This window comes from Plecotus auritus, assembly GCF_963455305.1.
Source record: "Plecotus auritus genome assembly, chromosome: 3".
In the NCBI taxonomy this organism is placed as follows: Eukaryota; Metazoa; Chordata; class Mammalia; order Chiroptera; family Vespertilionidae; genus Plecotus; species Plecotus auritus.
In genome coordinates this window covers 206,040,451-206,062,715 of record NC_137772.1, presented here as the reverse complement: position 1 = coordinate 206,062,715, position 22,265 = coordinate 206,040,451, and the positions used below count along the sequence as shown (strand labels likewise).

The 22,265-nt window shown below is 50.0% G+C and overlaps 2 protein-coding genes across 5 annotated transcripts in view; both read left to right on the top strand.

Moving 5' to 3' along the window:
- NCAPD2 (non-SMC condensin I complex subunit D2) overlaps window positions 1-15,093 on the top strand; it is a 31,369-nt gene extending 16,276 nt beyond the window's left edge. For both annotated transcript variants that reach the window (XM_080658583.1, XM_080658584.1), the window contains exons 13-32: window positions 78-258; window positions 1,532-1,656; window positions 4,347-4,586; window positions 5,396-5,570; window positions 5,841-5,925; window positions 8,540-8,673; window positions 9,014-9,146; window positions 9,237-9,321; window positions 9,399-9,566; window positions 9,825-9,994; window positions 10,698-10,809; window positions 10,885-11,008; window positions 11,090-11,245; window positions 11,597-11,774; window positions 11,860-11,954; window positions 13,113-13,193; window positions 13,333-13,516; window positions 14,157-14,283; window positions 14,387-14,542; window positions 14,771-15,093. In XM_080658583.1, the coding sequence (XP_080514709.1) occupies window positions 78-258; window positions 1,532-1,656; window positions 4,347-4,586; window positions 5,396-5,570; window positions 5,841-5,925; window positions 8,540-8,673; window positions 9,014-9,146; window positions 9,237-9,321; window positions 9,399-9,566; window positions 9,825-9,994; window positions 10,698-10,809; window positions 10,885-11,008; window positions 11,090-11,245; window positions 11,597-11,774; window positions 11,860-11,954; window positions 13,113-13,193; window positions 13,333-13,516; window positions 14,157-14,283; window positions 14,387-14,542; window positions 14,771-14,856 (2,795 nt within the window). In that variant the 3' untranslated portion in view covers window positions 14,857-15,093. The remainder of the gene's footprint in view (window positions 1-77; window positions 259-1,531; window positions 1,657-4,346; window positions 4,587-5,395; window positions 5,571-5,840; window positions 5,926-8,539; window positions 8,674-9,013; window positions 9,147-9,236; window positions 9,322-9,398; window positions 9,567-9,824; window positions 9,995-10,697; window positions 10,810-10,884; window positions 11,009-11,089; window positions 11,246-11,596; window positions 11,775-11,859; window positions 11,955-13,112; window positions 13,194-13,332; window positions 13,517-14,156; window positions 14,284-14,386; window positions 14,543-14,770) is intronic.
- A 2,339-nt stretch (window positions 15,094-17,432) lies between these two features.
- GAPDH (glyceraldehyde-3-phosphate dehydrogenase) lies at window positions 17,433-21,849 on the top strand. 3 transcript variants are annotated; one of them, XM_080658906.1, is made up of 12 exons: window positions 17,433-17,661; window positions 17,903-17,943; window positions 19,685-19,784; window positions 19,867-19,973; window positions 20,086-20,176; window positions 20,295-20,410; window positions 20,509-20,590; window positions 20,829-20,980; window positions 21,063-21,141; window positions 21,235-21,318; window positions 21,399-21,496; window positions 21,584-21,849. In XM_080658906.1, the coding sequence occupies exons 2-12, from the start codon at window positions 17,921-17,923 to the stop codon at window positions 21,651-21,653; spliced, it is 1,002 nt and encodes a 333-aa protein (XP_080515032.1). In that variant the 5' UTR covers window positions 17,433-17,661; window positions 17,903-17,920; the 3' UTR covers window positions 21,654-21,849. The 3 variants fall into 3 exon arrangements, with proteins under 3 accessions (XP_080515032.1, XP_080515031.1, XP_080515033.1); XM_080658905.1 differs by having other exon boundaries at window positions 17,452-17,661; window positions 17,900-17,943; XM_080658907.1 differs by lacking the exon at window positions 17,433-17,661 and adding an exon at window positions 17,665-17,742 and having other exon boundaries at window positions 17,900-17,943.
- The last annotated feature ends 416 nt before the right edge of the window (window positions 21,850-22,265 follow it).

Below are 22,265 nucleotides of genomic sequence, written 5' to 3'. Positions count from 1 at the left end.
TAGGAATCCCACCCCAGACAGTCCTCCCTGCAGCAGAAACACCAGTGAAATAGTCTAAGTGAGACTTTCTCATTCAGCCGCAGTGCTGGACCCAGAGGAGGAGTGGGAAGCCATGCTGCCAGAGTTGAAGTCTACCTTACAACAGCTGCTCACACTTCCCCAGGAAGAAGAGGAGATTCCTGAAAAAATTGTTACCACAGAGACCACAGAAGAGGTGAAAGGACGCATCCATCAGTTACTTGCCAAAGCTAGTTACAAGTATGTGAAAGAATGAGATATTCTCTAATGGCCTGTTTAGGTTTAGTGTTTAACCTTCGAGAAACAATGTTTCTTTAAAATGAACTGTATTTAGAGTATGCTGCCACCTGGTGATATTATGTGTTTTCACTGTAGTAGTGGTCTGAACATCAGATTTATGCCAAAGGCATAGTCCACAATTAAGCATGCTTTCGATTTTTTTTTTTTATTCCTCACCGAGGATATTTTTCCACTGATTTTTAGGGAGAGTGGAAGAGAGAGGGAAAGACAGAAATATCAATGTGAGAGAAAGACATCCATTGGTTGCCCCCTGCACAGCCTGGGCCAGGGAGGAGCCTGCAACCGAGCTATGTGCCCTTGACCGGAATCGAATACAGGACCCTTGGGTCCTCAGGCTGATGCTCTATGCAGTGAGCCAAACTGACTAGGGCTGCTTTTCGACTTTTGCAAATGCTTAAGGGAAACTACTAAAATAACTAAATATGAATAGCATTATATTAAAGATAACAAAAGTCCCTCTTTGAAGAGAAAACCTGTAAATATAAGTATGTGCCCTGACCAAGAGGGAAACATCCATCTGCTGCTTCCAGCAGAGACCACCAACCTGGGCATGTGCCCTGAGCATCGACCGGGTTACCCTTTGGTGCATTGGACAGTGCTCAAACCAGCTGAGCCACACTGGCCAAGGCAATCCTACCTTAATCTTTAAATCAACCTAGTGTGAATCCTGATCTTAAAGAAAAGGTTTCACCCAGAGTTTTTGTGTTTTAAGAACTTTGGAGCAGCCTGGCAAAAATAGACCTTAGAGATGTCATCAGGTATTCTTAAACCTTGGCCACGGTTATTTACTTCTTACCTAATTAGGTTGTTCAGAAAGGGCTAAGTATGAATAGAATGTGGCTATATATAATCCCATTATATTGAAAGTTTATTTTTTCCAAATTTTCTCTTGGCAAAATTTTTAAGCAGATGTTTGGTATAGAGTTGTGATTTTTAAAACTTAAAGGCCTTATTTGAGTGTTTTGAAGACTAGTTAAGCCTTATCACTTCAGAAATAAGAAGTGGTTGAGCTCCACCCCTTCTTAGGTGCTTAAGTGTGAGAAGTGTTCCTTTTCCTTGGAACAGTAGGTCTAGGTGCTTGATGGGATTATCAGGTAGGCTTCCTTAAGTCTATAGTGACACTCTTGTATGTCAATTATACTTTTTTTTTCCCAAAAGGCTGCAGTGATGCCTTTATGGGTGCTAAGTTGGTGACAGGTTGATGTTCTTTTAGGCAGGCCATCATTCTCACTCGAGAAGCCCTGGGCCACTTCAAGGAGTCTGAACCCTTCAGTCATATGGACCCAGAGGAGTCGGAGGAGACCAGATTTCTGAATCTCTTAGGAACTATTTTTAAAGGTAATTCCCTTTCTTCCGTCAACAAACAACATTTCAACTAATATTCATGGACCATTTACTTTTTTTTAAAATAAATATTGTTCAGATTATTACAGATGTTCCTCTTTTTTCCCCCCATAGCTCCCCTCCACCTGATTCCCCCCCCCAACCCCATGCCCTTACCACCCGCCACTGTCCTCATCCATAGGTGTAAGATTTTTGTCCAATCTCTTCCCCCACCCTCACGCCCCCTTCCCCCTGAGAATTGTCAGTCCACTCCCTTTCTATGCCCCTGATTCTATTATATTCACCAGTTTATTCTGTTCATCAGATTTTTTATTAACTTGATTTTTAGATTCACTTGTTGATAGATATGTATCTGTTGCCACTTTGTTGTCCATAATTTTTATCTTTACCTTTTTCTTCTTCCTCTTCTTAAAGAATACCCTTCAGCATTTCATATAATCCTGGTTTGGTGGTGGTGAACTCCTTTAGCTTTTTCTTGTCTGTGAAGCTCTTTATCTGACCTTCAATTCTAAATGATAGCTGTGCTGGGTAGAGTAATCTTGGTTGCAGGTTCTTGCTGTTCATCACTTTGAATATTTCTTGCCACTCCCTTCTGGCCTGCATAGTTTCTGTTGAGAAATCAGCTGACAGTCGTATGGGTACTCCCTTGTAGGTAACTAACCGTTTTTCTCTTGCTGCTTTTAATATTCTCTCTTTGTCTTTTGCCCTTGGCATTTTAATTATGATGTGTCTTGGTGTGGTCCTCTTTGGATTCCTTTTGTTTGGGGTTCTCTGCACTTCCTGGACTTGTAAGTCTATTTCTTTCACCAGGTAGGGAAAGTTTTCTGTCATTATTTCTTCTAATAGGTTTTCAATATTTTGCTCTCTCTCTTCTTCTGGCAACCCCATAATTTGGATGTTGGTACGCTTGAAGTTGTCCCAGAGGCTCCTAACACTATCTTCATATTTTTGGATTCTTTTTTCTTTTTGTTTTTCTGGTTGGGTGTTTTTTGCTTCCTCATATTTCAAATCTTTGGTTTGATTCTTGGGGTCCTCTAGTTTACTGTTGGATTTCTGTATATTATTCTTTATTTCAGACAGTGTATGCTTAATTTATGACTGGTCCTTTTCCATTTTTTTGGCATTCTCATTAAGATCCTTGAAGGTTTCACTAAGTTCCTCAGAGGTCTCACTAATAAGTTTCTCAGTTTCTAGGAGATTCTTGAGTAACCTTAAAACTGTGGTTTTGAACTCTATATCCAGTTGTTTGCTTTCCTCCATTTCTTTCATTCGTGACATGTTTCTTTGTCTCCGCATTTTGGCTGCTTCCCTGTGTTGATGGAGTGGCTTTGTGTAGTAGGTAACCTATAGGGCCCAGTGGCTCAGCCTCCCCAGTTACCTGAGGTGGACACCCTTGGTGCACCCATTTGTGGGCTGGGTGCACAGTCTTGTTGTAGTTAAGCTTTGATTGCTGTTGGTACATTGGGAGGAATTGACCTCCAGGCCAATTGGTTGTGAGGATCAGCTGTGTCTATAATGGAAAAACTGCTGTGCTGGAGATACCCTTATGGGGCAGGACTTGCTTCAGTGGGGCTTTGGTGCTCACTGAGTCTGCCTCTTGAGTGTGTCACTTATGTATGTGAGGAGTTGAAATCTGGTGTCGTCTGACACTGACCACTAGGTACACTGGCTCCTGGATCTCCAAGGAAGTGCAAGTCAGCTACTGTCTGAGGCCACCCAGCAGGAGCTACAGCGAGGTGTGCAGATTTCTCCTCTGTGTTTGGGGTTTGGAAGTTTTGGAGCTCTCTGACCTAGCTGCATTTTGTTAGGTTAAGCTGCGAAAGGGCAGGCCATTCATATGCAAAAGCCACTGCACACAACTTGGGTGGGTTTGTAAATTGGGCAGGGTGGGGTCTCAGGGAATCGCCAGGGCATACCTGTCAGCTGTCTCTGCGTCTCTGTGTTTCCGCGTCTCCCATCCCTTGCCCCAGTGCAATAAACAATGATTCCTGCAAGCACCTCTGCGAGAAAGCCACCCTCACTTTCCGACCTGATGCCAGACAATCCAGTTTCTCCCCATAGGACTTTGGGTCCCCAGAGTCTCGCCGGAAACTGGAGTTCAGACCAGTCGGAGGTTTGTATCTCCCTTCCAATTGGAAAAAACAGCACACCCAGTCGCCAGCCGCATTCGCGCGCCTCCGTACCTCTGCTTTTTGCACCTCTGAACCTCCTACCTGGTCTCAATGCGCTTTTTTCTTTCCTTCTCGTTGTAGAACTTCTAATCCGCCAGCTTTCCCGTGGTTCTGGGTGATAGTCGTTTTGTCTTTTAGTTGTAGTTTTGGTGTGGTTGTGAGAGGCAGCACATACAGGTGTTTACCTTATGCCGCCATCTTGGTTTCTCCCTCCATGGATCATTTACTTTATGCCAGACATGGGCCTACCTAATAGAACTTGATGCTAAGAGAGGCCCTTGGGGAGTTGGCAATGCCTCTGCTCTGGAATGGAAGCAGCCCAAGGGCCAAGATTGGTAGTCACAGGCTGTGAAAGGGTATTTCCCAAACCACTGAGAACTTCAGGAATCTTTTTTGAGAAATGAACTGATACTTTAGAATAGGTTCTAAACTTGTACCTTTTTTTGTGAAAAGAAATATCCAGGATGTTATAGATGTTGGATTTCCTCATCTTGAACATTCTTTAACTCCTAGGTGCACCAGCTTCCACACAGGAGAAGAGTCCCCCGGCATCTGCAGAGAACATGGGCCCAGGACAGACTGACTATAAAGACAATCCCAGTGTGTCAGAGCCTGAGAAATCCAAGGGAAAGGATGAACTGGTGAAGCAAGAGATGCTAGTGCAGTATCTGCAGGATGCCTATAACTTCTCTCTGAAGATTACAGAGGCCATTGGCATCATCAGCAAGATGATGTATGAAAACACAACCACAGGTGTGATATGCCAAATTCCTTTCTGTAAGGACGGGTCTTGAGGTTGGAAAAATCAGTCTTGTCCATATATTATTGATACCTAGCTGCTCCTTTAAAAGAAAGGAATCCTTGCCTGGCCTGTGTGGCTCAGTGATTGAGTGTTGACCCATGAACCAGGAGGTCACAGTTCATTCCAGTTGGGGCACATTGCCAGGGTTGTGGGCTCAATCCCCTTTTGCAAGGTGTGCAGGAGGCAGCTGATTGATAATTGTCTGTCATCGTTTATGTTTGTATCCCTCCATTCCCTTTCCCTCTCTCTGAAATCAATAAAAACATATTTAAAATACATAAAAGGGGGGAAGGGATTCTTGCCCTGGCCAGTGTGGCTCAGTTGGTTGGGCATCATTTTATACACCAAAAGGTTGCCGGTTGGATTCCGGGTGGGCATATGCCCAGGTTTCGGGCTCAATCCCAGGTAGGGGATGTGCAGGAGGCAGCTGATCAGTGCTTCACCCTTACATCGATGTTTCTTTATCTCCCTCTTTCTTCCTTTCTCTCAAAATCAATTTAAAAAAAAAATAAAGAAATTCTTGTTTTTTATTTGTTTGCTATATATAAGGAATTCTTTTTTTGTTTGCTTTGTATAGCCCCATGGAGCTTACCTTTTTTAATGCATATAGTATTTCATGATAAGGCATTATAGGAGACAACAGTCTCAGGGAAAATGATGAAGGCCTCCCTGTGTGTTGCTACATCAAGAAAGTTATGTCTTGATTTTGGAGGAGGACAGTTTTGCCAAGCACATGGGTGACATTTGTGTGTTCTCTCAGTGGTACAGGAGGTCATTGAATTCTTTGTGATGGCATTCCAATTTGGGGTACCTCAGGCCCTGTTTGGGGTACGCCGCATGCTGCCTCTCATCTGGTCTAAGGAGCCTGGTATCCGGGAAGCTGTGCTTAATGCCTACCGCCAACTTTACCTCAACCCCAAAGGAGACTCTGCCAGGTATGTGGGGTACTTTTGCCTTTGCTGACTTTTCTAAGGTCAGCTTCTCATTATTTCTAGTCTCCTAAGAATTGGGGGGCATCCTTCTAGAGGAGTTCTGAATGTGTAAACAGTAGGTCTATAAGGCAGCTCAGGGTGGGGCTGACCTTTCAGTGACACCCATCCTAAGCAGTATTGGCCCAGGGGAGGGGGGTAATAACCCTAATCACCTGCTTACCAGGTTCAATGTATCAGTCTTCTAATGACCCCTAATCTTTGTTCTTCTCACAGAGCCAAGGCCCATGTTTTGATTCAGAATCTCTCTTTGCTGCTAGTGGATGCCTCAGTTGGGACAATTCAGTGTCTTGAGGAAATTGTAAGTCTCCTCACTTCTTCCTTCTTTATTCATTCAACAAATATTAGTGATTACTATGTGTTCAGCAATTTATTCAGCCCCACAAAGGATGAGACTATTTGCTTCCAAGTTTCCAACTTAAAAGGAACCAACAGTCTAGTTCAGGGGTGGGCAAACTTTTTGACTCGAGGGCCACAATGGGTTCTTAAACTGGACCGGAGGGCCAGAACAAAAGCATGGATGGAGTGTTTGTGTGAACTAATATAAATTCAAAGTAAAGGAGTGGAGGGGAGAGCAAGAGAACCGGATAGAACAGCCGGATCTGGCCCGCGGGCCGTAGTTTGCCCACGGCTGGTCTAGTTGGTAGCCAAAATACATAAACCACTTGTTGAACAATGCAGCCGAGGCAATGGTTATAGTAGCAATTCTATATAATAAAAGGCCAGGACCATAAGTGGAATGATTAAAACGACTGCTCGACCAGTTGCCGTGAGGCGCATTGACCACCTCTTTGTCCCTCCCCACCACCCCCGTCCCACAGGCTCCAATCACAGCATGGCAGATGGGGAACCACAGCAAACGGGTTGGGGGGTGGCGACGGGGCAAGGCTGGGGACTTTTGAGCAGCAGTGACTGTCGAGCATCGTGGGGCAACTGTGGAGGGTGTCACGGAGTGGCGTAGGCAAGCGTCACGGAGCTTCACAGGGCTGCGGCAGCAAGCGTCGCGGAACAGGGAGCATCGTGGAGGCACAGGGAGTGTCACAGGGCGGCAGAGGCGAGCGTTGAAGGGTGTGGACATGTCCCTGATCACAGGCTAGGCCTAGGGACCCTACTCGCGCACGATTTCGTGTGCTGGGCCTCTAGTAGTAATATAATAAGACCATATATATTCTCAGCACTATTGGCACTTTACTTATATTAACATGTTTTATCCTCACAGCAATCCTGTGCAGTAATTCTATTAGCTATATTTTACAATGAGAAATCTGAGGCACAAAGAAGTTAAAGAACTTGGCTATATGTAGCTAATTAGCGGCAAAGTTTGAGATTTGAACTCAGGCAGAAGAGCTCCAGAAAGCACACTCAAAACTTATATATTACACTGATGAATGCAGAGTGGGACAGAGCAGTGTGAGGTGGAATGGACAAGGAAAGCTTCCTGAAGGTGGTAGGACTCAAGTTGGGTCTTGATAAGTAGGATTTAGAGAATTAGAGAAAGGAGGGAAGCATTCCAGACAGAAAGCCAAGAAAGGGCACAGTCTATGTTATAGAATGAGGAAGATTATGTTCCGGCTCAAAATTGTCATCTGGAAAAGACAATAAAGCTGGGAATGTGAGTTGGAACAAAACTGTTCCTGGATCCTTCCAAACTAAAGTCCCTGGATGCCTTCCCAGAGTCTAGGACTTTAATCTTGTTAGCCAGGGACCCCAGCATTTTAGACAAATCTGCCCTGAAGCATTTGGATTGTGGACCACCAGCTTCCACTGGCAGGAGCACTACTGCCAGCCACGTTTGTCTCCCTGCTGGAAGAGGAAAAGAGCCGAGTGGTGGAGACTGGCCCGAGAGCCCATGTTCTAGCACTTCATCCGAGCCCCTGAAGTAGGCAAAGGAGAGAGGTTTCTAATTGTCAGCCATGGTGTGGCATTAGGAAGTGAGTGTCTGGGAGACTGGTCCAACAGTAGCATACAGGTTGGTTGGAGCAGAGACTAGGGACAGGAAGGTCCCTGGAGGCTGTTTTGGTGTACAGTGACAAGGTAGGGCTAGGCCCTGGGTAACTGCCCTGGCTGGTTTGGCTCAGTGGATAGAGCGTCAGCCTGCAGACTGAAGGGTCCCAGGTTCGATTCCAGTCAAGGGCCCATGCCCAGGTTGCAGGCTCGAACCCCAGTAGGGGGCGTGCAGGAGGCAGCCGATCAATGATTCTCTCTCATCATTGATGTTTCTATCTCTCTCCCTCTCCCTTCCTCTCTGAAATCAATAAAAAATAAGTTTTAAAAAATGAGGTAACTGAAATTTTAAGCATATGGGACTAAGAGAGTATTGGTACCAATCACTGGCAAAATGAAAAGGCAAGGAAGGCTTCCATTTTAGACATGTTGGGTTTGTAGTAACAGCTAGAAAGTAGTCAGAACTATAGAGCCACATGGAACTCAACAAGGTCAGCTTCAGTATATCATCTTAATGAGCGTAGTTTTGATGGCATGAGAGTAGAAAAGTAGCAGAACTGGAAGTACCTCCCCAAACTCCTACTTTACATTTTTTTTAATTTATTATTTTTTAAATATATTTTATTGATTTTTTACAGAGAGGAAGGTAGAGGGATAGAGAGTTAGAAACATCGATGAGAGAGAAACATCGATCAGCTGCCTCCTGCACGCCCCCTACTAGGGATATGCCCGCAACCAAGGTACATGCCCTTGACCGGAATCGAACCTGGGACCCTTGAGTCCGCAGGCCAATGCTCTATCCATTGAGCCAAACCGGTTAGGGCTCCTACTTTACATTTTGAGCCTCCTTCCTTTTCCATTCCTGAGTATTGCTTTTACCCACCTCAGGTTCTCCATATTCTCTGCAGAGAAGTGGACCAAGGATCAGGGCAATTGTTATCTTTAACCTCAGCCCTTTTTTTTTTCTTCAGCTCTGTGAGTTTGTGCAGAAGGATGAATTGAAACCAGCAGTGACCCAGCTGCTGTGGGAGCGGGCAACTGAGAAGGTCCCCTGCTCCCCTCTGGAGCGCTGTTCCTCAGTCATGCTTCTTGGAATGATGGCACGGTAAGGCTCAAATCCAGATGGGCAGTCGGGAGAGAGAGGAAAGGGAGGTTCTGAGAAGGTGCCCTATCCTTCAGTAATAGTAGTCAAGCCCCGCTGAGCCCTGTTTGAGCTGGCTACCTACATGGGAAATAAGATAGTGAAAGTACCAGCACCCCCTGCCTGGAGAAATAGTGGCATCGGTAGAGAAAGAAGGGTTTTGAGGGGCGGCCAGGGTCAGAGCCTCTGTAGTGTTGCAAGGCTCTGGAAGCCCTGTGTGGGGCATAGGTACCTACCTGCCCTGGCTTTGTCCCACACAGATGCCTGTCCATGAGTAGCTTTAACTATGGTTTCCTTCCCCTAGAGGAAAACCAGAAATTGTGGGTAGCAACTTAGACACACTGGTGAGCATAGGGCTGGAAGAGAAGTTTCCACAGGACTACAGGCTGGCCCAACAGGTGTGCCTTGCCATTGCCAACATCTCTGACAGGAGAAAGGTATGTTGGGTGGCTATATCCAAACTAAGGAGGTGAGGGTCCTTTTATCCACCTCCACACACCCACATGCTGTCTTTCTGTTCCCAACAGCCTTCCCTGGGCAAACGTCACCCTCCCTTCCGGCTGCCGCAGGAACATAGGTTATTTGAGCGACTACAGGAGTTGGTCACAAAAGGTGAGCTATCATGAAGGGCCTTGGGCAGAAGTGAGTCCTTTGTCTGTGGTGAGCAACTTCTCTCTTCTCCTGTGCAGGCTTTGTCCACCCAGACCCACTCTGGATCCCCTTCAAAGAGGTGGCTGTGACTCTCATTTACCAGCTGGCAGAGGGCCCCGAGGTGCTCTGTGCCCAGATATTGCAGAGATGTGCGAAGCAGGCCCTGGAAAAGCTCATGGAGAAGAGCACCCCCCAGGATGACCCGAGTAAGTGGGCAAGAGGGCCGATGGGCCCAGCGGCCAGAAGCCACTGCCACCACCACTTCCTACAACTCCTGACCCCTCAGCCCACACTTGCTTTTTTGTCACTCACATTGGACCAGTCATCACCACTATTCCCCCGCCTCATCTCTTGCCTCACTAGTTTGTGTAGTACATGAGCAAGGAGAAGATCGGTGAAAACAGGAGGCAGAGTCCTGTGAGACTTGATTATGTATTTTTCTCCCTGCCTTTCCTCCCCCCCAGAGGAGACCCCCATGCTCTCCACTTTCCTGCTGATGAACCTGCTGTCCCTGGCTGGGGATGTGGCTCTGCAGCAGCTGGTACATTTGGAACAGGCCGTCAGTGGAGAGCTTTGTCGTCGCCGAGTTCTTCGGGAAGAACGGGAGAATAAAACTAAAGAGCCGAAGGAGAAGGTGAAGGAATGCCTGGGCATTTGGGTTCATGTCCCAAGCATTTCCCAGACTTGTTTCATGACCTCAGGTCATTCACATTTCCTTCTGGGAACTCTGCTTCTTCTCTACTAATAAATGAAGATGACACTGCCTCCTTGCTGCTGCTACTCTGAGATTAGTGAGAACAAAGGTGGAACAATCTGTCCATGATCACCCAAGAAAGTTTTGTGTAAATACAGAGCACTTAGTTAGATCCTCAGCATAAAGTAGAGGCTCTGCTTGAGTCAGTGTTTGTTAGAACATGCACACACCCATCAGCGTTCGTGACTGAGCCTGCCACCTGACGGAGACCTTGTATTCTCTCCACTAGAGGCAGTGATGTCTTGCAGACATACAAAACACAGCCTTGCAGCAGTGGGGTAAGGTCTGACCTTCTCTATGACCTTGAACCATTGTCTGGTGTGATCCATCTATTTACCATTTACAGGAAATCAGTTACCTCTATGAGGATGAGTTAAGAGATGTAGGAATATGCTTTGGCAATTTAAAAACATATATAGGGGACCTAGTTCTTTAATTCAGGCGTCCTTCCTCTACAGATAATTCTATGAATGGTTTTGCAGAATTCGCCTTTCCCCAGATTGATTTATGCAAAATGAAGGTTAGGCTGAAATAAAAACTGTTGTCTCTGATCACCCATGATCTTTGGCTTCTTTCCCATTAGAATACAAGCACTGAGACCACCATGGAGGAGGAGATGGGACTGGTTGGGGCCACTGCTGATGACACAGAGGCAGAACTAATCCGCAATATCTGTGAGATGGAACTGTTAGGCGGTAAGAATTATTGCTGAGTGACCTTCTCCCCAACTGAGATAATCTATCCCAAACTTAGAATTCTTCTCCCAATAGGCGAACAGATGTTGGCTGCCTTTGTTCCACTTCTACTTAAAGTCTGCAACAACCCTGGCCTCTATAGCAATCCAGAGCTCTGTGCAGCTGCGTCTCTTACCCTTGGCAAGTTCTGCATGATCAGGTAGACCCTGGTATTGGTACCGCCTTCTCAAGGAGGATGGAGATGGCATGAGCTCCCTGATGATCCTCTCCTTGCCCCTAGTGCCACTTTCTGTGACTCCCAGCTTCGTCTTCTGTTCACCATGCTAGAAAAGTCCTCGCTCCCCATTCTCCGGTCTAACATCATGATTGCTACTGGGGATCTGGCCATCCGCTTCCCCAACCTGGTGGATCCCTGGACACCTCATCTGTATGCTCGGTAAGAGATCCTTCACAATGTGTGAGCAGTTCCGCCAGCTCTGGGAGGGTCTAGTGAAGTCAGTATGAGATCAATAAAGCTGTATTTCCCTAGTCTTTAGGATTCCCTGGAACATCTGCTTAGTACTTGACCTGTACAGGCCCTGGCTACATATGACCTCAAAGGGACTGACTCTCTAAAGCCTTGGCTAAAGCTTGACCTCTTTCCTCAATTCCACCTTTCAACTCTGGACAGCTTTCTAACTTCTTGTAGAATCATTAAGAAGGGGTACTAGTTCCTGCTGAGGGCTTTTCTACTAGTGTCAGGGTGTAGCCCATGGTGTTCGTCCCAATGACAAGGTTTTATTCCTAGCCTCCGGGACCCAGCTCAGCAAGTGCGGAAAACAGCAGGGCTGGTGATGACCCACCTGATCCTCAAGGACATGGTGAAGGTGAAAGGACAGGTTAGCGAGATGGCTGTGCTGCTCATTGACCCTGTGCCTCAGATCGCTGCTCTGGCCAAGAACTTCTTCAATGAACTTTCCCACAAGGTGAGAGGCAGAGAGGAGGCTTGGGGTTTGCTGCCGAGGGAACATGTAGGTCACCTCGTGTCTTTAACGTGATTCTCTCTTACAGGGCAATGCAATCTATAACCTGCTTCCAGATATCATCAGCCGCCTGTCAGACCCTGAGGGAGGGGTGAAGGAAGAGCCTTTTCACACCATCATGAAGTATGGTTCCCTGGGCCTTGGGGCATATTTTTTTCACCTAGCACAGGCCTAGGAATTAAACAAACATGCACAGTCATGTGTCACCTAGCAGGAATTCTGGCTGAGAAATGCATTGCTAGGCAATTTCGTCATTGTGTGAAATGAACATCAGAGTGCACTTACAGAAACCTAGATGGTATAGTCTACTGCACACCTAGGCTACTAGCATATGAGATAGCCCATTGCTCCTAGGCTACAAGCCTGTACAGCATGTTCCTGTGCAAAACCACGTGAGGGTAAATCAAGCACAAGAGAGAATGGTGCAACCAAGTACATGGTAAACACAAGCAGTATGAGGCTTCTGCCAGGTAACAGCATTCTGTTTTACAGCAAACCTTTTTTTAATAAATAGAGTATAAAATAATGATTAGCCCTAACTGGTTTGGCTCAGTGGATAGTGTGTCAGCCTGTGGACTGAAGGGTCCCAGGTTCGATTCCGGTCGGGTTGTTGGCTTGATCCCCAGTGGGGGACGTGCAGGAGGCAACCGATCGATGATTCTCTCTCATCATTGATGTTTCTACCTGTCCCTCTCTCTCTGACATCAACTAAATATATTTAATAAATAATGATTAAAAGTATAATACACTAATTACATAAGCCAATGACAGATTATTATCATTATCACGCATTATGTACTGTACATAATTGTATGTGTATGGTATACACCTGGCATAGTGAGTTTGTTTACACCAGTATCACCACAGGCACACGAGTGATGTGTTGTGCTTTGACGTTACAACAGCTATGATAGGTGGTAGGGATTTTTTCCATTATAATCTTATGGAACCACCACCATACATGCGGTGGTTCTCGAGAAGATTCGGTAAGATAAGTTCCTGGCATGGTAGTAGGCACGTAGTATTAACTAGATGGCAGCTGTTTTTGTTACAAATTTACATTTCACAGTGAAAATTCCTCAGGAGAGTGGGATGGACCCTTCTCTGGGGTCTGGGAGAAGGCAGAAGGAATAGTGAGGTAGGTGTGGGCCATAGCAGAGAAGATTCTACTAAGGCAAGAGATTGACAGGGACTAGTGCTAGGGCAGGGGCGGGGCTGGTGGTGGTGGGTGGGTATAGAGCTGCCCTTGTGATAGCACATCGGCATCCCACCTCCCTGCAGGCAGCTGCTCTCCTACATCACCAAGGACAAGCAGACGGAGAGCCTGGTGGAGAAGCTGTGTCAGCGGTTCCGCACGGCCCGGTATGCTGCCTTCCTGAGGCTTCTTGGTGCTGAGGAGGGGCCCTGCAGTAGAAAGAGCATCCTGGGGCTGAGGGAGGGTGAGGGTGCACCTTTACTTCCTCTGTCTCGATGCTCCTCACAAGGCCTTTCCCGTCTGCAGAACCGAGCGGCAGTACCGGGACCTGGCCTACTGTGTGTCACAGCTGCCCCTCACAGAGCGAGGCCTCCGCAAGATGCTGGACAATTTTGAATGCTTTGGAGATAAACTGTCAGATGAGTCCATCTTCAGTGCTTTTTTGTCAGTTGTGGGCAAGCTGCGGCGAGGAGCCAAGCCCGAGGGCAAGGTGAGCCGCTCCGCTGCGTTCCAGCACTAGTTGGTGCAGCCTGGCGTTCTGAGGCTCTTCCCCCTCAGTGCTGCCTTCCTCATCCCCGGCATGATTGCAGCCCAGTAACCAGGGTGACCTGAGACCAGATCTTTCTGCCTCCAATTCCTGTTTCTTTTTTTCTTAATAGGCTTTTTCTTTAGAGCAGTTTTAAGTTCATAGCAAACTTGAATGGAAAGTATAGAGTTCTCCCATACGCCCTCTGCCCCCACACATGCACACAGCCTCCCCCATTATCAACATCCCCACCAGAGTGACACATTTGTTACAATTAATGAACTTCCATGGACACATCACTGTCATCCAAAGTCCATAGTTTACATTAGGTTCACTATTGCTGCTTGTACATCTATCGTTTGGGACAAATGTATAATGACCTGTGTCTACCATTACAGTATCATACAGAATAGTTTCACTGCCCTAAAAACCCTCTGTGCTCCCCATGCACTGCCCCCCCACCCCCGCTCAACCCCCAGCAGCAACCACTGATCTTTTTACGTTTCCAGTTTTAAGCTTTCAACATGTCTTCATGGCCCTTGTTTCTTTTTAATCATCGAAATAACTATTTCCAAGTCTGATCTCAATCTCTCTTCCCCTCCAGGCTATAATAGATGAATTTGAGCAGAAGCTTCGGGTCTGTCACACACGAGGGTTGGATGCGATAGAGGAACTTGAGATTGGCCAAGGCGATAGCCAGAAAACCCCAGCTGCCAAGAAACAATCCTCCGGTATGTGAGGCAGCCCCATGGGTGGAGAAACCAGCCCAGCCCTCCTCTCAGATAGAGGTGGTTCTTTTTTTTTCTTTTACACTCATGCTTCTGCCTTTTCTAGTCTCTAGGCACCAGCATCTGGCTTCTGCAGCCTCAGACAATGACTTTGTCACACCTGAGCCCCGCCGCACTGCCCGTCGGCAGCCAAACACCCAGCAGCGAGTTAGGAAGAAGAAACCCAAAATAGTCTTCTCGAGTGATGAGTCCAGCGAGGAAGGTATGGCGGGCCTAGGAGGGGCACAGCCTGGGGGATGGGGACTGGTTTCCATGGGGTCCTGCTGTGTAGATTCTCCACCCAATACCCCCACCCCCAGCCGGCTTCCTCCCTGTACAGTTTGGGCTTTATTCTGTAGTGTGTGTGGGCCTGTCCCATTTGTTCTCTGAGATCTATTGCTCACCATCTTTGTGACTCAGCTTTTTCTCATTCCTCCAATTATTGGAATAGAGCTTTCGGCAGAGATGACGGAAGATGAGACACCAAAGAAAACTACCCCCATCCGCCGAGCATCTACTCGCAAGCACAGGTCCTAGAGATTGGCTCGCCTGTTCCCATCCCTGCTGTGTAGGGTCTCTTGTGGGGTGACCTTGAATTCCGTTCCTCTTGTAAAATACTTGTTTGCCTGTCTCTTTGGACTTTTAATGCATAAATCATTTTTATAATGTAAGGCATTTCTCTTAAGCCAACCTAACTGGAATTGAGCTGCTTTCACTAGAATATGTTTGTCAGTCTCCTTGTTTTGTAATGAATAAATGTTTTTATACTTTTAGACATTTTTCCTAAGCGTGTCTTTGTTTCATCTTTCACAATAGCCCAGATGCAGGCAGCAGGTAGTGTTACTGATCCAGAAAGAGAGATGAGCTAGGGAGTACTGGGGCCTAACTCAAGGACTGATAACTCATGCTCCTCAGTGCCTCATCTTTCCCTTCTCAACCTCCCTACCCTGCACAAGTGACAGCATTGCTCCGCCATGGAGAAGGCGCAGGGTCCAGTCTCCAGTTCTGTGCTTCTTAACCCGAGAGTGATTTTTCTGCCCTCTAGCAGGCATCTGGCAATGTGTGGAGACCTTTTTTGTTATCTCCACCTAGAGGGGAGGGGTGCTATCAGCATCTAGTGGGCAGAGGCCAGGGGTGATGCTAAATACCCTACAATGTACAGGACAGACGTCACAACAAAGAATTGTTCGCTCCCAAATGTCAATCAATAGTGCTGAGCTTGAAAATCCCTACTCGAGGCCAAAGGTGGCTTCCTCTGTGTCCTGGCCCCACCCCCACTTGTGCTCCCTAGTCCTATCTAAAGACAGGTGCCTGGCCTGGCTGGTGGAAGGTCCAGTCACGATCCCCTCCAGCTCTAGACAATCTCTCGAAACTGTCTGTGCACCTGGGACTCCTCCCCATGTTATGGGGTCTGCAGGAAGTCAGCCCCTAAGGTGCAGGTGCTGCTAGTGTAGCCACCTGAAGCCTGTCATCCCTCCCACCTCCCCAGTTTTCCGCTGAGTCACCTGGAAATGGAGGCTGAGCTTGCTGTCATGACAACAGACTGTGCCAGTGGGCACTGAGGCACTGAGCTCCCTTTTTGTGTTTTTTAACAGGGGACAGTAATAAAAAATGGAGGCAGAGGAAGCCAGTACCTCGGACACATGCTTTGGGTAGTGCAGGAGCATGGAGGGCCTCCTCAAATCCCTGTCGGAAAGGGTTGATGGTCCCAGCAGAGTAGTAGCAGCTGCATCTCCATGGCCCCAGCCCACTCTGCAGTGTGGGGCTCCCCACCTCCTCTCAACATTAGGTGCCCTCTGGCCCTGATCTGCTGTTCATGAAAAGCCTGGGCACCACCCATGCTGATGGCTGCCTGGACACAGCCTTGGCTTGCCTGGAGGGCAGGCAATCCCAGAAAGGGAAGGGACTGGGGCTGGAGTCGGGGTGCAGGACAGCGGGGTGCAGGACAGCGTGCTCTCTGCCTTTCAAGCAAAGGTTATCACCAGCTAAACTTAGCTCCAGGCTTTTTAGTTAGAAAAGGGGGCTGGTGTCAGGTTATGCTGGGCCAGCAAAGAGGCTCCAGATACGTCCCCCCCACACCTGTTGATGGGCAATGTCCATTTTACCCCACCCCCTTCTAAACCCTCCTTCCTCTCAAGTGCTCAGAACCAGCCCTCCATCTTCAGCCCAAACCTGGCACAGCTGGGCTACTGACCCACTGGGCTCCCTTCCCCTACCTATTCCCACCAGGTGCCCAGGACCTCTCAATCTTTCCCCTCTTCCAGACTCCTCACCCTGCCCCCAACATCTCCCGGGCACAGCCAGTGAAGGAGAGCCCCTGGCTCCGGGCTGGTCAGCACGTCCCAGGATGGGGAGGGACTTCCGCCCTCACGTCCTGCTCTCTGCCCTGGGCTGGAGTGGGTGAAAGGGGCATTGTCTCCTGGGCGGCACAGCCCTTGAGTTTCCCAGGAGCGACTTTGTGGGTGGCCCCTAGCAGTTATCCATCCGCCCTCGGCCCGGGCCAGGCCAGGGGGAGAGCCGCTGGTGCATACAGGGCCCGGTGTGTCTGCCCCAATTATCAGGTCTCCCGGCTGCCCGAGCTGCAGGACAGCGTGACCTTCAGCGCAGATGCCTCCCCCTCTACCTCCTTCCTTTCCGGCCCCGCAGCTCAGTGCCCAGCCCAGGCCCCCGGCCCAGAGAGGCCCGGAGCCAGGGGACGGGGAGGAGAGGGCCCCGCAGCGGGCGCAGTGGCCCCTCCCGGCCTTTTCCTCGGCTGTTCCAGTGTCACTACCGAAGAGCCTCGAGAAGTTCCTCAGCCTTTCCGCTCTCGCCTTTGAAAGAAAGGGGACAGGGTGGCCGCGTGCAGCCAGCAGCCGCCCCAGGCTCCAACTCCAAGACCCCATCCCACCTGCTCCCAGTCCTGCCGTTCCATCCGCCCTGCAACATGAACGCCCTAGCTCCTGAGTGGACTCAGGTCTCACCAGGGTCCCCGTTCCCGAGGCCACCGTCTCGGCATGCCCACAGGCACGTCCTCGGTACCATCACCATCACCTCCGCCCTGGGGCCACTCTCAGTCCCCTCCCCCTCCGTCCCCAGCCCACACGCGCGAGGCGTGCACATGCGAAGAACCAGGCGGGTCCAAAAGAAAAAGAGGGGCCCGGCTACTCGAGATTTTACGGGCGCACGTAGCTCAGGCCTCTGCGCCCTTGGGCTGAGACTGGGCGAGCGGCCGGGAGGGGGAGGTGGCTCGCGTCACCCCCGCCCCCGCCACGCCTGGTTTCTATAAATTGCGGCTGCAGCCTCCCCCAAGCGCTCTCTGCTCCTCCTGCTCCTCAGACAGCCTTTCCTCCTGCGCTGTGCCAGGTAAAGTGAAAGCAGGCGGGCGCCGCCAGGAGCTGGGGACATTCCAAAGGGGCCTCGCGCGGGCCGGGGTGCAGCGGCGGGGTGAGGGCGGCTCGGGGTGCGGGGGGTGCGCCACAGTGCGATGGCGGAGGGGGACGTGCGGAGGCGCAGGGAGAGGATGGTGGCTAGGGGAGGGGGAGGGGGAGACGGGAGGAGGGAACCGCTCTCGCCCGCGCCCTGATGCTCACCCTCCTTCCAGCAGCCACAACCCTGAGACACGATGGTGAAGGTCGGAGTGAACGGGTGAGTTAGGGGTCAGCAGGTCTTGCCTTGCCTGAGCCTCTGCAAGCGCTGGGGGACGTGGGGGATGGTCGGGCCCCCCCCCCCACACCCCCAAGGAGAACTCAAGGTCAGAGCTCGGACCTCAGAGGGCCTCTGTCCCCCACTTCCATTCGTTGCACCTCCTTCCCACCGCCCAGAGCCTTCGCCCCAGATGAGCAGGAGAGCCCTCAATTCTAGGCTTTGGACCATTCCCTTAGCCCCTTACTAGGGTTTCTTTCTCTTCTTTCGCGCCCTGTGGGGTCACGTGCTGGGAGGAAGCCCCCTCCCCCTCCTTGGCCCCACCTGGCCGCACAGCGGGGATGCAGGAGGCACGGCTCGCGCACTCGCAGCTGGGCGGGCTCCTCTGCGGTAACCTCGCCGCCATGTTGCAACCGGGAAGGAAATGAATGAATCGCCGTTAGGAAACCTCCCTTACCTCCAGTCTTCCTCCTTCCCTGACTATGACTAACCCTCCTGCCTCAGTGGGGTGGAGTCGCCTTTACCCGGTAAACCTGATGAGGCAAGGCTTTCCCGTGCTGCTCTCCAAAGAGCTGGACCTCAGAACTCGACCACATTCCCCCTAAACCATCCTTCACCTGCCCGCAGATAGCCCCTTGGAGAGGAGGCTTTGCCTGGCTGATTCTCTGACGAGTCAGAAACGTGGTTTGGGGGGCCTTTTGTGTCCCTTTTTCTCTTTTCCGGGGGAGGTGTGGTAGCTGTGGCTTAGAGCCATGCTAGGGCAGCTGAGTCATGGTAGTTAGAAATTTTCCACCATAAAATGGCTCCTTGTAGCAGCAGCCCCTTTCCACACCAGCTCCCCTCCAAACTCCTTTCACCCATGCCTGGAGCGCACACAACCCTAAAGACCAGGCTGTAAAGGTCACTGGGAGGATTGGGTGTCTGAGAGCCTTGGGAACCCTGCCCTTCTCCCCATTCCATCTTCCGGAAACCAGATCCTGACTACCCCAATCTAGGGTTAAATATAGCACCTGACCTTTCTGCAGCTGGGGGCCTGGCTGCTGCTATCCCACCTCCTTCCCCGCATAAACACATCTGTTGCTCCTACTGCCTGATTTCTGCAAGAGCTAGGAAGGATAGGTAGCTTAGCAACTAGAACCTGGTTCTTAGGAATTGGGAACAGCTCATCCCTTTCGTAGGAGGAGCTTAGAGAAGAGGTGGACTTCCCCCCCATCCAGTTAACTTCCGACCTTTACTCTTGCCCTTTGAGCTTGGTGATGCTGAGTGTACAGGTCTTTGCTCCATAGGGGTGTGGCCTGAAGCTGGACAAGAGAGGAGCGAGCATTGCCAGGGCAGAGAGTGGGGGTGATGAATGCCATGTGCCAGACTGGGTGGCAGTGGGAGTGCCCTGCACTGTTGCTCACAACATTTCATTGCGGGGGGTTGGAGGGGGTCAGTGGGGAGAGGACATTTGTAATACTTTAAAGAATAAAGAGAAATAGAAATCAAAGATACTCTGAACTTTCTAAAAAATTTATTTCAGAGGACTAGGGGTTGGGCTAGTTGGACAAGATAGAAGCCATTACTTTGTGGCCATGCTGTTGAGTCAGGGTTGCTGGAGGAAGATAAATTAGACCTTTTGGGGCTTCCTGGTGGCAGGAAAGGACTCACTATCTTCCTTTTGAAATAGGGTAGGTGGGCCACAGGCGACTACTTACACACAGGCGCATTCTCAACTCCCTCCTTCTCCTCTTCCATCCCTCAGATTTGGCCGCATCGGGCGCCTGGTCACCAGGGCTGCTTTTAACTCTGGCAAAGTGGATATTGTCGCCATCAATGACCCCTTCATTGACCTCAACTACATGGTGAGTGTTGTCTGTATGGCTGGTGTGGGAAGCAGAGGCTGATTGCTGTGCGGCCTCTTGAAGCCTTCGCTTGTCCCTCCAGGTCTACATGTTCCAGTATGATTCTACTCATGGCAAGTTCAAAGGCACAGTCAAGGCTGAGAACGGGAAGCTTGTCATCAATGGAAAGTCCATCTCCATCTTCCAGGAGTAAGTGTGGAAGAACAGTAATAAATTTGCTTTGGGGAGGTGCTAGGATGGGGTGGCCACCTTGGGCACATGGTATTCGTGTCCCTGAACTTTGTCCTGTCTGCCCTCGTAGGCGAGATCCCGCCAACATCAAATGGGGTGATGCTGGTGCTGAGTATGTTGTGGAGTCCACCGGTGTCTTCACCACCATGGAGAAGGCTGGGGTGAGTGGCAGGGAGGCTACAGGTGGAGTTGGTGGAGTAAGAAGATGGGGGTTGGGGAGAAGCTGCCTTAGACTGAGAAAGGTAAAGCTTGGGGTCTGTAACGCCTCCTCTGCTGCAGGCTCACTTGAAGGGCGGAGCCAAGAGGGTCATCATCTCGGCCCCTTCTGCGGATGCCCCCATGTTTGTGATGGGTGTGAACCATGACAAGTATGACAACTCCCTCAAGATTGTCAGGTGAGCGTGGCAGAAGGGAATAAAGAGGTGGTTGGATAGTGCAGCGGTTAGAGGAGGGTCACGTTTGTCCCAAGTCTGACTTGCCTGCCTCTTTTCAGCAATGCCTCCTGCACCACCAACTGCTTGGCCCCCCTGGCCAAGGTCATCCATGACAACTTCGGCATCGTGGAGGGACTCATGGTAAGAGTGATGGGGGAAGGGACCTCAGCACATTCATTTCTCACCCAGGATTGGTTCCTTCTTCCTCCTACAACATAGCCTGGGCTGGGGGGAGGGGCGGGGCTGTGGAGAATTCGGGTTCCTGAGCATTCGCTGGCGTCTATCCCTTTATTTCTCCTAAATAGGAGTTGAGGAGGGAGGTTGAAGGGTGGGTGGTGAGCATCGTGCAGGGCCCTCACTCTGTCCTCCATGTTTCCAGACCACAGTCCATGCCATCACCGCCACCCAGAAGACCGTGGATGGCCCCTCTGGGAAGCTGTGGCGTGATGGCCGAGGGGCTGCCCAGAACATCATCCCTGCTTCTACTGGCGCTGCCAAGGCTGTGGGCAAGGTCATCCCTGAGCTGAATGGGTAAGACTTTTTGCTGCTTTTCTGGACTTGGAGTCTGGGGGAACCAGGAGCTGGTACTGACCCCACTTCCCTGTGTCTACAGAAAGCTCACTGGCATGGCCTTCCGTGTCCCCACCCCCAATGTGTCGGTTGTGGATCTAACCTGCCGCCTGGAGAAAGCTGTAAGTATGGGTTGGAGCAGCTTTGGACTGGTTTCAGTTAGAATGGTGGCAATATTGGAACCTGAATAACTATACCGTTTTTTACCTTGTTAGGCTAAATACGATGATATCAAGAAGGTGGTGAAGCAGGCATCAGAGGGCCCCCTCAAGGGCATCCTGGGCTATACTGAGGACCAGGTACTGATAGGGCAGAGAGCTTGGTGTCCACAGCCCTACTGACCAAGACTGGGTTCCCATACTTGGCCTTCTTTCCTCAGGTTGTCTCCTGCGACTTTAATAGTGATACCCACTCCTCCACCTTTGATGCTGGGGCTGGCATTGCCCTCAATGACCACTTTGTCAAGCTCGTTTCCTGGTATGTGGCTGGGGTTGGGGCGATTATGGGTCTGGCGCCCTCTAGTGGCTGGCTCAGAAAAATAACACCTCATCCTCATCCTTTCAGGTATGACAATGAATTTGGCTACAGCAACAGGGTGGTGGACCTTATGGTCCACATGGCCTCCAAGGAGTAAGAGCCCCCTGGACCACCAGCCCCAGCAAGAGGAAGAGAGGCCCTCTGCTGCTGGGGAGTCCTTGCCCCAGATCAGTCCCCTGACACACAGAATCTCCCGGCCACCGTTTCCATCCCAGACCCCCTAAAGAAGGGGAGGGGCGTAGGGAGCCCTACTTTGTCGTGCACCATCAATAAAGTTCACTGTACCCAGCCAACTCTTTTGCATATTTATCTTATTTCAGGGTCTGGGGTAAAGGGGAAAGAAACTGGACTGGTACTAAAGTGAAACAGCTCTTGTTGAGAGTAGCAAAGGGCCTTTCTCACCCCAACCAGGCATAGCCTCGGTGTAGATTGAGAGCTGGCATGACCGGAAGCATCCCTTACCAAGTGTGTGCCCAGGCCTCGCTGGTGAAAGACATCTATTCTCTCTGGCTGTTTCCCCTCCAAGGCTCTGGGTGTTGTATGTCCAGCACCACCACCTCAGAGGATCAGACCTTTTCCTTGCCATACTGCAGCCCCATCAGGGCTGTATAAGTCAGAACCTCACCTGATACACAGTAAGGACCCTTGACTAGATCTAGGAAGTGAGGGGAAGGATGGGTGAGGCACCGTGCCTGCCACCTGGGTGGAG

What these genes read in the sequence shown, in the direction of transcription:
- GAPDH (XM_080658906.1), top strand. Translation starts at nt 17,921, where the DNA reads ATGGTGAAGGTCGGAGTGAACGG. An exon ending in AACTCCCTCAAGATTGTCAG is followed by an intron (nt 20,411 to 20,508) that starts GTGAGCGTGGCA and finishes GCCTCTTTTCAG; the next exon opens with CAATGCCTCCTGCACCACCA. An exon ending in TTTGTCAAGCTCGTTTCCTG is followed by an intron (nt 21,497 to 21,583) that starts GTATGTGGCTGG and finishes TCATCCTTTCAG; the next exon opens with GTATGACAATGAATTTGGCT.